General features: G+C 37.7%; 1 protein-coding gene and 1 long non-coding RNA gene across 2 annotated transcripts in view; both read right to left on the reverse strand.

Annotated features, from left to right (window-relative positions):
• The window catches only part of LOC139858727 (uncharacterized), a 266124-nt gene extending 248716 nt beyond the window's left edge, over window positions 1-17408 (reverse strand). Inside the window, exons 1-2 of the mRNA XM_071847565.1 lie at window positions 17299-17408; window positions 17147-17189 (exon numbers count right to left, since the gene is read on the reverse strand). Coding sequence (XP_071703666.1) covers window positions 17147-17189; window positions 17299-17331 — 76 coding nt within the window. The 5' untranslated portion in view covers window positions 17332-17408. The remainder of the gene's footprint in view (window positions 1-17146; window positions 17190-17298) is intronic.
• LOC139858014 (uncharacterized) lies at window positions 3016-5537 on the reverse strand. The gene is made up of 6 exons (XR_011762778.1): window positions 5367-5537; window positions 5156-5285; window positions 4999-5084; window positions 4817-4913; window positions 4620-4711; window positions 3016-4536 (listed from the first exon to the last, which is right to left on the reverse strand). It is a non-coding gene; the product is annotated as an uncharacterized lncRNA (long non-coding RNA).
• Window positions 17409-18270: the final 862 nt, after the last annotated feature.

The raw sequence follows: 18270 nt of genomic DNA on the forward strand, positions 1-18270 counted from the left end.
ACAATAGTTATCACGCGAGTATTAAAGCCGCACCTTTTGAAGCGCTATATGGCCGCAAATGTCGTTCACCTCTTTGTTGGGCCGAGGTAGGCGACGTGCAAATCACCGGACCCGAACTCATTCACGAAACCACCGAGAAAATCGTTCAAATCCGAGATAGGCTTAGGACGGCCCGAAGTCGTCAAAAGAGCTATACCGACAAACGACGCAACGATCTTGAATTTCAAGTCGGTGACCGAGTAATGTTAAAAGTCGCACCTTGGAAGGGTGTAATCCGTTTTGGGAAACGCGGGAAGCTAAATCCGCGGTATATTGGTCCTTTCGAAATCTTGGAGCGTATTGGAACCGTTGCTTATCGTTTAGATCTTCCGCCTCAATTGAACTCCGTTCATCCTACCTTCCATGTATCTAACTTGAAAAAGTGTCTTGCCGAACCCGATATCGTCATCCCTCTCGAAGAACTTACTATTGATGACAAACTTCATTTTGTGGAGGAACCGGTTGAAATTGTGGACACCTCCGTCAAGACATTGAAACAAAGCCGAATCCCGATTGTCAAGGTTCGTTGGAATGCCAAAAGAGGACCCGAGTTTACTTGGGAAAGACAAGATCAAATGCAAAGGAAGTATCCTCATCTATTCGTGAATTCGGAAACGCAAGATCTCGAGGAAGAAACAACGACTACTACGCCTACTTAAATTTCGGGACGAAATTTCTTTTAAGGAGTAGGTAATGTAACATCCCGCCTTTTTCCATTTACTTTTCCGTTATACTAATTTAAACTCCGTTATATGTTTACAACATCTCCCGTTAATACGCGTTTTAAAATATTCCGTTTAGGTATTTTCCGCACCCGACTACAAACTCGAGGGACTAAAATTGACACGGGGCAAACTAGTTGACTAGGTCACCTAGTCTACCCCAATTACCACCATTCAACCATCTCTCACTCTCTCTCTCTTTCTCTCTAGCAAGAACACACCCAATTTCCAAATTCATTCATTCATCATCTAAATCCGGATTAAGGGGCTAGCAACCAAATAAATTACATATTCGTGATCCTCTCTTCATCCTCTTCATTTTGGTACCAACTTCATCTCATTTGGGTAACTTTCTAAAATCACTAGATTTTGTGTTCTTGATGTTTTTAACTTATAAAAGTGTTAATTAGTGTCTATTGCTCAAGTCTAACATGAATATATGATTTATATGCTCGATCTCGTTGTTTTAGTGTAACTAGCATGAACTTGAATTTTGGTGTGTTGTTCTTGAATTTTGGATGATCATATGTTGTTAGATGTTAAAAGTTCATGTTCTAATTGTGTTCCTTGTATCACTAGCTTCAATTTGATGTGTAGGTTGCCTTAGAAAACTTCATGAACTTGATGATTGATTTTGGTGAATTTGGGTTAGGGTTTGATGAAATTGAAATGGACTTTTGATGCATTGAATGCCATGGATTATTATTGGTAAGTGTTTAGTAGGATTGTATGCTTGATTACCTTCGAAACGGCATATCATTCATGTAAATTGGTTGCCCGAATCATTGAATTGCATTTATGAACTTGTATGCGGTTAATGTTAAGCATTAGATGCGGTTTTGGTTGTTGTAATAGGTAGATTGATTGATGAAATGTGTTTAGTTGTTTTCCTCGTCAAATTACCTTCCCAACGGTATAAGATACTTGTCTTGATTGTTTGCGGATCGTAAATGGTGATTGTTTGAAGTTAGGTTCGTGCATAAAACTTAAAAACTGCCAGATTTCTCTGCACAGGTAATGGCGCGGCGCGCCATATACCCGCGCGGCGCGCCATTTGGGTCTGTCCAACTTGGTCAATTTTTGAATAATGTTTGCTATGCTACGCACCTCCGATTCACATGTAACTTGTCCTAACATGCTCATACATGATTAAAAACCTCAGAAAAATAGTTCGGGACACGACCCGAACGTGTTGACTTTTTCGTTGACTTTGACCGACCAAAGTTTGACTTTTTGTCAAACTTAACCAAATGATTATGCAACCTTCCTAACTTGTTTATATACTTGTATCTTGCATGAAACTTGACAATTTGATTTCACATGCTAAATAATCGAGTCGTAACGAGCCATAGGACTAATTGAACATCCTTGACCTATCGTGTTTACCGTTATTGATACGACCTATTTGTTTAGGTCAAGACTAGCATTGTTCTTTGCACACGTTTACTTGTTGAAGTACTTTACTACTCGTGCACTCAAGGTGAGATCATAGTCCCACTTTTACTCTTTTTGAACTTATATTTGGGATGAGAAAACATAAACGATTCTTTTGAACTAAGTGAACACAAGAACGGGAAAACAAACATTCTACATACGAGTTTAGAACAAAAATCCTCAATTCGATTATCATTAGTTACACTTGCCGGGTGTAAGCGAGAACTTATGTTATATGGCCATATGGGTTGACAACCCTCATCCTTGACGGTTCGCTACCGTCTACGGATGAAATATATTTTCGAGAATCAGTGTTTGTTCTAGCACTATGGATGGGGTATACAATGGATGGAATGTTAAGCATTGATAATTGGGTGCTCGTGAAACAAACTTTTGGAATGTATTACTATTATTTCATTGATGCAAATCTTGTGGTTCACTTGTACTTACTTACTTAAACCTATGATTTCACCAACGTTTTCGTTGACAGATTTCTATGTTTTTCTCAGGTCCTTGAACGATACATGATACATGCTTCCGCTCATTATTTTGATACTTGCATTGGGTGTCGAGTATACATGCATACATGGAGCGTCTTTTGGATACTTTTAAATTGTGTCGCATAAGTTTCATTTGTACTTAAAACATTGTATCGTAACTTGTGGTGGAACTATTCTTGTAAAACTTGAACAACCTTTACATTTGAAATGAATGCGACATATCTTTTGGTCAAACGTTGTTTTAAAGACTTATGACCACGTAACGGGACCTAAGTAGACGGCGCCGTCAATGATGATTTGGTCGGGTCGCTACAGAACTAGGGTTTAAGGACAGTGTGTCATCCACAGTTGTCTTCGGGTTCTAGACACCGACACTACTCCCTCATGCACCCATTTATCCCTAGTGATCTAAGGTTAGCACACTTGGAAGAAGGGCGATGGTTAAAGTCCCATGAGACTTGGTTAAAAACCGTTTGGATTTGGCACCAATAATCTCTGGTTTTCTCATAGTTTTAGCCCCAAAAGTGGCTCTAGTGTACGATTTGAACCGCGAGTCAAAGATTGTGTATTCAAAGTTATTCCCGGTTTCGGAACAACCACAAGGATAATTGCCAACCTGGTAAACATACTTCCGAGTTCGAAAGCGATGGGAAGGTAATTGTCTTCGGTGAGTGTTTATGTGTCATCCACAACCGATATGGTAATGATCAGCGACACGAGGCATGTAACAAACCCTAACAAAATCACTCCGGTGTTAAAGGAGCAAGATGGGAATGTTACATGATTGACATTTTATACATTTTTAAGATCGAGGGTTAGAATATACGAAGAGTGAGCTATCGTGTGGGACAGATCCTACTCCAGCTTTACACTGTAATCAGTCATGCACTGGACAGCGGCCCGGATTTACCCTACTAAGCAATGTTGGGTTGAAGGTTCAAGACTTTCTCTAGGCCCGGAACAAACCCTAAAATCTCATTAACCCTAATAATCTCACCGTTCTTTCCCCCATATCCCCATGGAGATGCCGCAAGAAATACCGGCCAAGGTTGTACGACGATGTATTCTGGATGCAACTGTTGATTGGTCAGAGCCTAATGATTTCGAAGCTAGATTTCTTAATGTTGTACCTGAAGCGAAAACGGCTCGAATTGGGCACGAGAGAGATGATAAAATCATTGAAGTGTGGATCTCTCAGAAAGGTAAATATGTTAACACCTGGTACTTTCATACTAAAGACATCTATTATAATGGGTTGGGAAATAAAAATGGAATTTGAGAATTTAAGAAACAAGATCCAGATGATGAGTATCATATTCGTTATGTTGATGGTACGCATCATCTGAATCTTGTTTCTTAAATTCCCAAATTCCATTTTTATTTCTCAACCCAAGATAATAGATGTCTTTAGTATGAAAGTACTAGGTGCTAACATACTTACCTTTCCGAGAGATTCACACTTCGATGATTTTATCATCTCTCTCGTGGCCAATTCGAGCCGTCTTCACTTCAGATATAACATTAAAAAATCTAGCTCGAAATCATTAGGCTCTGACCAATCAACAGTTGCATCCAGAATAAATCGTCGTGCAACCTTAGCCGATATTTCTTGCGACATCTCCATGGGGGTATGGGGGATAGACAGTGAGATTATTAGGGTTAATGAGATTTTAGGGTTTGTTCAATTTAAGAAACAAGATCCGCCACCACGTCCACCAGATCCTGCATCGCCTCTAGGCTTAGCTTCCTCTACGGTTTTCATGCCTCCACCAACATCAGACCCATTAAGTTCCAAAGCCTTGTTGAACGCATTGCTATCGGCGAAGTCTATGAATGCAACCCTGAGTGAAACATCATTTAAAGTTAAATTACATAATAATTCCACCTAAACTTCAAGCTAAACTTTCTAAAAAGACATGCATACCCCTTCGGACCACCAGACTCTTAATCTTTTGGTATGGACATCCTTGTAATTTCTCTATATTGACTGAAGTGCTCAGTAAGGGTATTCCTAATCTGCAGACATTAAAACAAGATTTTGGGTGAGAAAGTCTTTTTCTTAAATATACGGAACAATAAAAGAAAAATGAATTACTGCAGACATGAGGTTAGTGAACATACACTATCAAAATCATCATCAGCAACGAAACCTCTACCTCTTACAAATACAGATTGTCCTTGACCTTGGCCCCCACTCTTTTGGAAAGACCTCTCGTTGCTAATAGATAATCGGGAAAATATCAATCAGATGTCATTTTACATAATGGATTTGAAAACTAACTTTAAATTCGAACAATTAATACCCGCCAGGAGTGTATGCTCCCCTTTCCTTTGCCAAATCGAGTCTAACTTCACGTCCAACTAAATCTTGTCCATTAAGTTCAAGTGCCTGCCAATACGATCGTGTAAATCAGGGTCTAATTAGATCAGATTAGGTTAATCTAACATTCTAGGATATACCAATCAAAGCCGGATCTTCTGTGCCGCATCAGGGGTGGCAAATTCAACATGTCCATAACCCGCAAACCGATCATCTCTCATGGCAAAACGAACCTCCACAACTTCACCAGCATCCTTGAAGAAATTGATTCTGTAACATCACAAATAGTCAGAAATTATAATACAAATCACAAGAATTTAATTAAATGTCTTGAGTATTTGATATACATACACATCATTTTCTTCGATTGAGAAACTTAGATTGCCCATAAACAAAGTTTTGGATCCAGTGGCAGGTGGTGTTGCTGGGGTTTGCTGGGGTTTGAGGCTTCATGATACTGTTTACTAGGAATCCAAACAACTACCTTTACAACTTAAACAAATTAAAGAATAAACTACCAACCGTTTTTGTAACATCCCGTGTTTTTCCGTTAAATTTAATTTTAACACCGTCTTTTTTTTTTTTAAACAAAATCCTTCGTATTTAAATTAATAGTTTCCGTGAGTAACGTTCATTATATTTCCGCTATTTAATTTTGACATCACCCGTTTACTCGAGCATTTTAAAAATATTCGTTTGGTTAATTCCCGCACCCGCTTTGAAACTTGAGGGACTAAACTTGCCAAGAGGGCAAAGAGATGACTAGGTCAACTAGTCAACCTTCACCCTCCTCCATTCAATCACCTCCACCTCTCTCTCTTTCTCTCTATCAAGAACACACACACAAACACCCAATTCAATCATTCATCATCTAAATTCAATCTTGGAAGCTCACAACAAATCCGATTACATTTTCGTGATCCTCTCTTCATCCTCTACATTTTGATACAAACTTCATCTCGTTTGGGTAACATTTCTAAAACTCTAGATTTCTTTAAATTCGTGTTTTTGACTTGAAATTGTGTTAGTTAGTGTCTATGGCTCGTGTATAACATGAATATATGTTTTGTTTGCTCGATTCGTTGTTTTGAGTAACTAGTTTGAACATTTGAAATGGGTTAGCTTAATCCTTGATTTTGGATGAGTTAATGTTGTTAGATTGTTAAAGTGCATGTTTTAATTGTGTTACTAGTATCACTAGCTTCGTTTTGATGCGTAGGTTGATTAAGGAAACTTCAAAAACATGAATATTGATTTTTGCGGATTTTGGTTAGGGTTTGATAGACTTAAAACGAGCTTTTGATGTTTCGAATGCCATGAAATGTTATTAGTAAGTGTTTAGTTGTAATGTATGCTTCATTACCTTCAAAACGGCATATCGTATGTGTAAATTGGATTCCCGAATCATAAAATACGTTTTACGAACTTGAAACTTTGAAAATAAACCTTTCTTGATCAATTGATGAGTTTTCGGTTATTGTAAATGATGTTTTTGATTAATGATATGTGGTTAGTTGTATTCCTTGTCGAAATAGCTTTCCGAGGATATAAAATACATGTTCTAATTGTTTGCGGATCATAAAATGGGAATGTTTGTGTTTTGGTTCGTGCATACTTTGAAAACTGACCAGAATTCTCTGGCCAGGTAGTGGCGCGGCGCGCCACATCCCCGCGCGGCGCGCAGAATCGCCTGGCCAGATTCTGCTCACTTTGGCGCATTTCACGCGAAATGTTTGACTAGCTATCGACCTCCGATTCACATGAAACTTGTTCTAATATGCTTATATATGAATAAAAACCTCAGAAAAATAGTTCGGGACCGAACCCGAACGTGTTGACTTTTTCGTTGACTTTGACCAAGTTTGACTTTTAGTCAAACTTAACCAAACTTTTATACAATCATTCTAACATGCTTTTATACTTGTTTCTTGTATGAAACTTGACAACGTGATTCACATGCTATACTTAATCGAGTCGTAACGAGCCATAGGACTAATTGAACACATTTCACCCGACCTTGTGTCGTAACCGGTTAATTGATATAACTTACTTGTTTAGGTCAAGGCTAAGCAACTTTCATGCACACGTTTACTTGTTGAAGTACTTTTATACTCGTGCACTCGAGGTGAGATCATAGTCCCACTTTTACTCTTTTTGAACTTATATTTGGGATGAGAAAACATAAACGATTCTTTTGAACTAAGTGAACACAAGAACGGGAAAACAAACATTCTACATACGAGTTTAGAACAAAATCCTCAATTCAATTATCATTAGTTACACTTGCCGGGTGTAAGCGAGAACTTATGTTATATGGCCATATGGGTTGACAACCCTCATCCTTGACGGTTCGCTACCGTCTACGGATGAAATATATTTTCGAGAATCAGTGTTTGTTCTAGCACTAAGTGATGGGGTATACAATGGAAGGAATGTTAAGCTTTGATAATTGGGTGCTCGTGAAACAAACTTTTGGAATGTATTACTATTATTTCATTGATGCAAATCTTGTGGTTCACTTGTACTTACTTACTTAAACCTATGATTTCACCAACGTTTTCGTTGACAGATTTCTATGTTTTTCTCAGGTCTTGCACGATATGTGAAATATGCTTCCGCTTACTATTTGATACTTGCATCCGATGTCGAGTATACATGCATTTCATGGAGCGTCTTTTGACTTTACTTTAAACCGTGTCGCCTAGATTTCAATCGTATCTATAACGTTGTAACTTAACTTTTGGTTGAACAATTCTTGTAAACTTTGAAACAATCTTTATTTTGAAATGAAGGCGACATATTTTGGTCAAACGTTATCTTAAAGACTTATAATCAGGTAATGGGACCCACGTAGCCGACGCCGTCACTTGACGATTTGTCGGGGTCGCTACAGTTGGTATCAGAGCCTTGGTTGTAGGGATTTAGAGTTCATTTGTGTCCACCCCGAGTCATAGGGTACATAGGTGAATCTAGACTACAACCGGCATATAGACTGAAGTAGGAATTATTTGACTAATTGTGCATTTATACTCGAACTCTTCTATCATATCTAACTCGTATTCGATCTTGATCTTACGTTGATAAATTTTGTTGATGCGCCACCTTGACTTTATGAAGTAATGTTAAATGCACATGAGAATCAGGGTAATATAATTTCCGGGATTATATTACGGTGATTCACATGGACGTTCCGACATTATGACATAAAGAATTTAAGGCGAGTCAAGGAAAAATTTTCTCTATATCCTTATTCCATATCACGGTTAGTATTGTTAAGAATACTAATCAACGATATTCTTGTGTCATGAAGGAACAATGGCTCACCAAGGTCAACACAATACTCCTCTCAAAACTCTAGAACAAGCTCTTCAACGAATGATAACCACCGCCGTGGGTACGGCCGTGGCCGATCACTTTTCCAACAACACCAATCGTGGAGCCGGTAATTCAAGCGAAGGTTGCTCCTACAAGAACTTCATGAAGTACAACCCTCCCACTTTCGATGGAACCGGAGGACCGGTTGTTCTCACCCGATGGTTTGAACAAATGGAGACCGTTTTTAACACAAGCGGTTGTCGAGACCAAGATAAGGTCAAGTTTTCCACCCTCACTTTCACCGGCATTGCTCTTTCGTGGTGGAACAAGTACGTACAATCGGTGGGTATCGATGAAGCCCACACACTCTCATGGACCGAATTAAGAGAAAGAATGATCACCGAATATTTTCTGCGCGACGAGACTCGAAGGCTCGAACAAGGTCTAAGGAATTTAAAAACGGTCGGGAATGACCTCGGAACTTATAATCAACGGTTCACCGAACTAGTCTCAATGTGTCCAAATCTCATGACTCCCGAATCCCTAAGAGTCGAACTTTACATGGATGGCGTCCCTAAGAGCATTCAACACGGAGTAATGGCATCCCAACCCACTAACCTACAAGAGGCTTTAACCAAGGCCCGCCAAACTTTAGAAACGGCGAATGAAATGGAAGCACCGACACCAATGGTCGAGAACCACCCGAGTAACAACAAAAGAAAATGGGAAGCCTCCCAATCAAGCAACCGCAACAATAACAACTTCATCAAAGAGCCCTTTTTCCCCGGCGACAAGAAAGGGTATGCCGGAAAACTACCTTTTTGTGACGAATGCCACAAGCATCACTTTGAAGGATGTGGCAGGTTTCGCCACCGGCGCCAAGGACCCGTCGCTCGAAAGATGCCCAACGCACACAGAACGGGTGCTTGCTTCGAATGTGGCCAACTGGGTCATTTTAGGAATGTGTGCCCAAATAAGAAAATCAACCCCAACGCACGCCGTTGAACCTTCGACATCGACACCAAGGATGCCCGGAACGACGATGGACTAGTAACGAGTACGTTTCTTCACAACAAACCGTATATTTCATACTTGTTCGATTCGATTACCGCTAGACGTTTTATAACCAAGGATTTGACTCATGCTCTTTATATTCCACCTCTTTCCCCCAGATACTACTTAGACGATTTAAGTGACCGACGGAAAAATATTGTGTGCCTATAAATTTTATTGGAGGAAATACGTTAAGACTTTTGACTTGACACCTATAGAACTAGGGAGCTCGGAACCTATTCGTAAAAAAAAAAAAAAAAAAAAAAAAAAAAAAAAAATGTTTCCCCATCATCTTGTATAGATTATTGTGAACTGAGTAATTTTCGGTTGGAAACCGATACCCTCTCCCTCGCATCCATGACCTCATGATTATTTGCACGAATCCCGTATGTTCCAAATCGACCTCCGTTCCGGTTATCATCAATTGGGGGTTAAGTGAGACGATGTCTCCTAAGCCACTTTCCGAACTCGCAACGTTAGTTGTAAATCTCTCTTAGTACCGCTTGATTTATTTAGGGCTCGCCCGTATCCATAAACCTCTTGAACCGCGTATGCAAATTCATATAGACTAATCTGTTATCGTATTTATAGATGACATCTTAACTTATTTAAGTAAAGAAGGAAAACGAACAACATCACCATCTTACGCTCGAACTTTTGAGAAAAGAGCAACTTTATACCAAATTCTCCGAGTGAGAATTTCTGTTGAACGAAGTCCAATTTTCTAGACCATGAAGTTAATGGTCAAGGCATTACAATCAATCTCGAAATCAAGCCACATGTAATCAGGAAACTCTCCCAACTCAGACTTGTATTCGTAAAAATCTTAGATCTCACCGGTTGTTACCGAAGATTCATTTCTGACTTTTCTCGTATTACACGACTTTAATCTCTCCGCGATCGAACCTTGAGCGTGATTCTTCACACCAACATTTCTAGCTAAATTCGTACAACACCAGATGGGACTCAAATATGGAAATATTTCTACTTGAACGCCGAAAGGCATACTCTCTCGTCTCAAAAATCAACATAACTAAAATTCGTTATTTTGCACGAAGAATTCGAATACTAAATTTTGGATCCGATCAATTTTCTCGTCATCCCGTACCACACTACCTACCTCTGTTATTTCACCGTCACCGTCTGATATTACTGGGATTTAAGATAACACACAATCCAACGATACTTCACTCTTCTTTGACGTAACGCCCTTGTGTTTCTGATAATCGGTCAACTATTATTCGACCCCGAACTATACAACTACGTGTACTACCTCGTTTCTCTTTCAGACTTCAACTTTTGACAACTAGAGGCACGTTATGGCAACCTCGAGATGTAAACTCATCCTATTCTAAGTCCTCATTTCACTACTATCTTTACCGTTCGCATTTCCGTTTAAAGAAACTCCTTGTAACATTTCTCCCTGGATAGAGAAACTCCTCATATTACATAAGTATTCGCCACGAGGGTGAATAGTCCTAACGAACATTTTTTTTCGAACCCTAACTGACTCGTTCAAACATATCTTAAGAGATTCTATTCCAACACGGTGTATCTTTGTTAATTATCCCGTATCGAAATACTCGTTTCACTTCTAGTTTTACAAGAAGCTTCGGGACCGCGTTTAGACATGAGTACCGCGTACCATCCACAACCCGACGGACCGAACAAACATGTGATTTAAACCTTGGAAACCATAATACAAGTTTGTATTACCAACTTCAAATTTACTTGAGAAAAGTATTTTCCTTTAACCGAATCCTCGTACTACAATGATTTTCATTCAAGTTTTAACGTCACTCCTTTTGAAACCACATGTGACCGGAAACGTCATTCTCCCTTGTCGAACCAAGTAAACGATGATCAATTCACCGGGGCCGAGGTTGTTCATGAGCAACCGAGAAAATTTATTCATATTCAGGTAAAACCCTACGCGACTCGTAATCACCAAGAGCTACGCCGATGTTAGACGTAAACATTTCAAATTCCACGTGGGAAACCGCGTCACGTTAAGAGTCGCACCTTGGAAAGGTGCAATCCGTTTCGGGAAACGTAGGAAGCTAAATCCGCGATATTTTGATCCTTTAAATTCTTGGGGTGTTTTGGACCCGTCGCTAGCCGTTTAGACTTTTCCGACTCATTTTGGGTCTCCGTTTATCCTACATTCGATGCATCAACTCAAAGACGTGTTTTGCGAAACGAGAACTTGTTATCTCCTTTGATGAACTCACTATCGACGATAACCCTCACTTCCTAGGAGGACCGGTTAAAACCATAAATCGTGAAGCCAAACCTTAAAACAACACATGATCCCGACCGTCAAAACTCGTTGAAATACCTTAGAACGTACTTCTCCCTCATTCGTAGAATTGGCAACACAAGATCTCGAGGAAGATTCAACGACTACTACTTCCAACTAAATTTCGGGACGAAATTTCTTTTGAGGTGTGGATAATGTAACATCCCGTGTTTTTCCGTTAAATTTAATTTTAACACCGTCTTTTTTTTTTTTAAACAAAATCCTTCGTATTTAAATTAATAGTTTCCGTGAGTAACGTTCATTATATTTCCGCTATTTAATTTTGACATCACCCGTTTACTCGAGCATTTTAAAAATATTCGTTTGGTTAATTCCCGCACCCGCTTTGAAACTTGAGGGACTAAACTTGCCAAGAGGGCAAAGAGATGACTAGGTCAACTAGTCAACCTTCACCCTCCTCCATTCAATCACCTCCACCTCTCTCTCTTTCTCTCTATCAAGAACACACACACAAACACCCAATTCAATCATTCATCATCTAAATTCAATCTTGGAAGCTCACAACAAATCCGATTACATTTTCGTGATCCTCTCTTCATCCTCTACATTTTGATACAAACTTCATCTCGTTTGGGTAACATTTCTAAAACTCTAGATTTCTTTAAATTCGTGTTTTTGACTTGAAATTGTGTTAGTTAGTGTCTATGGCTCGTGTATAACATGAATATATGTTTTGTTTGCTCGATTCGTTGTTTTGAGTAACTAGTTTGAACATTTGAAATGGGTTAGCTTAATCCTTGATTTTGGATGAGTTAATGTTGTTAGATTGTTAAAGTGCATGTTTTAATTGTGTTACTAGTATCACTAGCTTCGTTTTGATGCGTAGGTTGATTAAGGAAACTTCAAAAACATGAATATTGATTTTTGCGGATTTTGGTTAGGGTTTAATAGACTTAAAACGAGCTTTTGATGTTTCGAATGCCATGAAATGTTATTAGTAAGTGTTTAGTTGTAATGTATGCTTCATTACCTTCAAAACGGCATATCGTATGTGTAAATTGGATTCCCGAATCATAAAATACGTTTTACGAACTTGAAACTTTGAAAATAAACCTTTCTTGATCAATTGATGAGTTTTCGGTTATTGTAAATGATGTTTTTGATTAATGATATGTGGTTAGTTGTATTCCTTGTCGAAATAGCTTTCCGAGGATATAAAATACATGTTCTAATTGTTTGCGGATCATAAAATGGGAATGTTTGTGTTTTGGTTCGTGCATACTTTGAAAACTGACCAGAATTCTCTGGCCAGGTAGTGGCGCGGCGCGCCACATCCCCGCGCGGCGCGCAGAATCGCCTGGCCAGATTCTGCTCACTTTGGCGCATTTCACGCGAAATGTTTGACTAGCTATCGACCTCCGATTCACATGAAACTTGTTCTAATATGCTTATATATGAATAAAAACCTCAGAAAAATAGTTCGGGACCGAACCCGAACGTGTTGACTTTTTCGTTGACTTTGACCAAGTTTGACTTTTAGTCAAACTTAACCAAACTTTTATACAATCATTCTAACATGCTTTTATACTTGTTTCTTGTATGAAACTTGACAACGTGATTCACATGCTATACTTAATCGAGTCGTAACGAGCCATAGGACTAATTGAACACATTTCACCCGACCTTGTGTCGTAACCGGTTAATTGATATAACTTACTTGTTTAGGTCAAGGCTAAGCAACTTTCATGCACACGTTTACTTGTTGAAGTACTTTTATACTCGTGCACTCGAGGTGAGATCATAGTCCCACTTTTACTCTTTTTGAACTTATATTTGGGATGAGAAAACATAAACGATTCTTTTGAACTAAGTGAACACAAGAACGGGAAAACAAACATTCTACATACGAGTTTAGAACAAAATCCTCAATTCAATTATCATTAGTTACACTTGCCGGGTGTAAGCGAGAACTTATGTTATATGGCCATATGGGTTGACAACCCTCATCCTTGACGGTTCGCTACCGTCTACGGATGAAATATATTTTCGAGAATCAGTGTTTGTTCTAGCACTAAGTGATGGGGTATACAATGGAAGGAATGTTAAGCTTTGATAATTGGGTGCTCGTGAAACAAACTTTTGGAATGTATTACTATTATTTCATTGATGCAAATCTTGTGGTTCACTTGTACTTACTTACTTAAACCTATGATTTCACCAACGTTTTCGTTGACAGATTTCTATGTTTTTCTCAGGTCTTGCACGATATGTGAAACATGCTTCCGCTTACTATTTGATACTTGCATCCGATGTCGAGTATACATGCATTTCATGGAGCGTCTTTTGACTTTACTTTAAACCGTGTCGCCTAGATTTCAATCGTATCTATAACGTTGTAACTTAACTTTTGGTTGAACAATTCTTGTAAACTTTGAAACAATCTTTATTTTGAAATGAAGGCGACATATTTTGGTCAAACGTTATCTTAAAGACTTATAATCAGGTAATGGGACCCACGTAGCCGACGCCGTCACTTGACGATTTGTCGGGGTCGCTACAGTTTTCTTCGCTGATGGAGCCTCAACCATTTCGACATCAGCATCCTGCAATCAGAAGCCAATACATATAGCTAAAGCAGATATGCCTAAATACATAATTGGCTATAAAAATTTATGAAAAGAACAAATTTTTACTTTTTTCTTAGCAGTTTTAGGTTCTTCCTCCTCCTAAGAACTATATTCTTCTTTAGATTCATCTTCAGAGCTGCTGCTATCTTTGTTTGCAGCAACCTTTTTTACTGCTTTTGGTTTTGCATGCTCTTCATAAGAACTTTCATCAGACTCACTACTCTCTTCAACTTTGGCAGCTGGTTTTACAGCGAATGCAGCTTTTTGCGATAGTTGGTTTATCCTAAACGAAGACGTTAAATTATATAGCAAAACTAAATATTTATATTCATTATTTATACCAACTAAAAGAAGCAAAAAATGGGTAATATAATATAAGCATACCTCTTCAGACTCACTTTCATCACTGCTACTTGAATGGGAACTCTCTGATTTCTTAGCTACAGATCCATTTTTGGCAGCAGCAGATGTTGGCTTTGCTGCGGGATTGGCGTCTTCCTGTATATTTATTTCTATATTAGCAAATGATAGATAACAACAGACAACTTTACAAATGAAAATGATAAAACTAATCGAAAAATGAAACTAACTTCATCTGAACTAACATCTGAATCAGATTCATCACTTGATTCATCCTTCTTTTTGGCTGCAACAGCAGCTTTCTTGGCCGCAGCAGCCGGCTTCTTTGGTTCCTCCTACACAAATTAGAATCGTACTTAGGAAACAGCATGCATATCAGTATCATGTAATGTATAAGTTATAACGAGTAGATAAGTTAGCCAAAAAGTATCCACGTGGCAAGAAATTAAAAATGTCAGACTCACTTCATCATCTGATGAATCGCTTTCATCTGAAGAATCATCTGAACTGTCCTTACTAACAGGTTTAACAACCGGAACTTTTTTGGCTGTAGAAACAGACAGTTTTTTTTGGAGGTTCATCATCTGATGACACATCAGACGATTCAGATTCTTCCGAACTATCCTTACTAACTGGTTTACTAGGAACAGGTTGTTTCTTAGTAGGTTTGGGTTCCTGCAATCATGTTAAAAAGGGTTCGTATAGAGAAATAGTTATTACAACCATACTACAATAAACAATAAACAATCAACAAAATAAGACTTAACTATCTAAGATAGACTAAATGTGAACAAATCTTACATCATCAGATGAAGAATCAGACTCTTCGCTACTCGACTCCTTAACGGGCTTCTAAACGGGGGAGCTGCTGCTTTCTTGGGCACAACCTGTATGGCAATATTATTATATTATATTATATTATACTTATAAACTAAACCTCCTCCCATTTTTTTTCGTTTCAGTTTTAACGAACTGTCGTTTTGAGTTTGCGTTCACACTACAAATGGTACTCCAACTTTCGCACAAATTACACAACCACCCCTCAACTTTACACTTTTTCAGGGGTAAAAAACGTAAATGTATAATTTAATTAAAATAAAAAAACCTTACTCCACCCGAATTTATAACGGGCCCTATCTTCTCGCTCGGTGCGAGTTAAATTTTTCCGAGGCCACCGTTCAACTCGAAAAAATCTCACGAACCCAACGGGACTAACTATATGCAAAACGGACATCGTTAAAAAAACACTAAATAACGGGCCCTATATTCACGCTCGGTGCGAGTTAAATTTTTCCGAGACCACCGTTCAACTCGAAATAATTTTACGAACACAACGCGACTAACTATACGCGAAACGGACATCGTTAAAAAAAATAAATATTCCGGGCTATATTACATACATATATATACATATACAACACGACTAACTATACGCGAAACGGACATCGTATATCCAAATTGGACCGCGCGTCGAATACAACCACAGCAACGCGCGGTCGGATTTTTTCTAGTTAACAACATTAACACACATTGAATAAAAACATAAACCAAAAACTGTCAGATCTAATTAAGATTAAACAAGTTGAACACTCTAAATATTCATGAACAGTTTATGATCACTACAATTAAGAGTTAAAAATAATGAACAATATTTTTTAGTCTTGTATGACAAAATAGTCCAAGAAGAACCTTAACAATTTTAATTAAGATAGCAACACACACAATCAAAGGCAAAAATTTAAGTAAAATGAATTTAATTTGATAAAATCATATCATATAAACACATATACAAAAAGTCACATTCATATCTATTAGCTACAAATGTATTAAACATATTACCTTTTCTTCCTCAGATTCAGATGAACTATCTTCAGAAGAACTGCTCTCCTGTTTCTTGACATTCTTCTTCTTCCGAGTCTTGGTCTCAACCTTCTTTTTCTCAACAGCCTGAGCTATACCACCATTGACTATTTCTTGCTACTCACTACTTTCTTCTCAATCATTTCCTCTGCATCTCTCTTGCCTATATCCAATACAATACAATACAACTTTCAATTAAAACACATACAAAAGAACCATTTTGCTCAAGCCTAATGCTATCACACACCTTCCATCAATGTCAATAAATCTTAAAAATAGCCAAATCATTCAACTATTATCATCAATTTCAACACTTTAAATCAAATGTATCACATTCAAAAAACAAAAATTACAAAAAAAAAAAAAAAAAAAAAATATATATATATATATAACTTACAAGAGAACACCTTTTCCAAACCTATTCCTATCACAACTTTCATCATAGCTCAATAGTCAATATGACCACAACCACCAAAACAACCCTTTTTATCAATTTTTATATCATACAACTCTTATTTCACCTTTAATTAAAACTCAAAACAGAGAACAATACTAGTTTAACCATGTCATACTACTTCTACACTGATACACATACATATATTGTATATATATGGGACATATTAGTACAATATAACCTTAAAAAAAAAGTATATTACCTTTTTTAATTGATTTGGTAGGCTCAGCAACAATAGCATCAGCCTAAAACAAAATCAAAACAAAAAAAAAAATCATCAGATATACATGCACAGATCTGTAGATATAGATATCGACGAAACAACAGAGTGAAAAATTGAATTAAAAATGATACCTTGGAGGCAGACTTCTTACTTTTAGCACCCATTCGTATGTAATCCGATGAAAATTAGGCTTTAGTAGTAGCAGCTGCGGTGAAGAGCGACTACAAAAACGCTAGACGAAATTAGGGTTTTAGAAATGGAGTAGTCTGGAGAAGAAGCACTTTAAGTGAATATATAGTGAAAAATTGTGGAGATATTTTTTTGGATTTAACGTCGTTAGTTTTAGGTTTTGCTTTACCTGTAACGTGCGGCTTTTTCCGTTTGTGACACGTGACGGCGAAAGTATTATCGGGCATAATAAAAGCTATCTTCGGATTCTATTGTATATTTTCGAACAAGAAAAAAAATATTTTCGAACAAGAAATATGTTTTTAAGAGGATTATATTAAAATTATTTAATATTTATAATTAAATTGAATTAAAATTAATTAAACTACATAATGAATCAAAAGTATTTATCTCACAAACTTATTACCTCTCTTAATTAAATGATTCAATGTTGAATATTTAATCATTCAGCATTTAATGTGTTTGTTTCTAATTTCTGAATGACATATGATTTTGGATGTTTGACATTCAGTGTTAAACCATTCAGCATTGGAATATTTTCTTAACCATTAAGCACCTAAATTATGTGTAATATTCTCTTTGAATTACATCAATGACACTTGTTAGGTAATTATATTGTTTTTTTAACTGCTGTTTCGGCATATAACTTAACCACTTTCGTGATCATATTGTCACGCACACACGCTAGGAGGAAACTCACTCGCAAAGTTAACTGCCAAAGATACGACCCCGCTTTAGGTTAACTACATAGCTCTCACCATAAGTGAGCTCTAGAGGCACAACCCTGAAGAAAACCTTCCCAGTAATTGAACCCTGAATCCAGCTGGCCATGGCTCCACATAATGAAAACCCGGATACCACTCAGCTACCACCTACTTTGTATTATATTGATTTTTAATCATGAGAAAAGTTAA

The sequence above is a fragment of the Rutidosis leptorrhynchoides genome, chromosome 7 (assembly GCF_046630445.1).
Source record: "Rutidosis leptorrhynchoides isolate AG116_Rl617_1_P2 chromosome 7, CSIRO_AGI_Rlap_v1, whole genome shotgun sequence".
Lineage (NCBI taxonomy): Eukaryota > Viridiplantae > Streptophyta > Magnoliopsida > Asterales > Asteraceae > Rutidosis > Rutidosis leptorrhynchoides.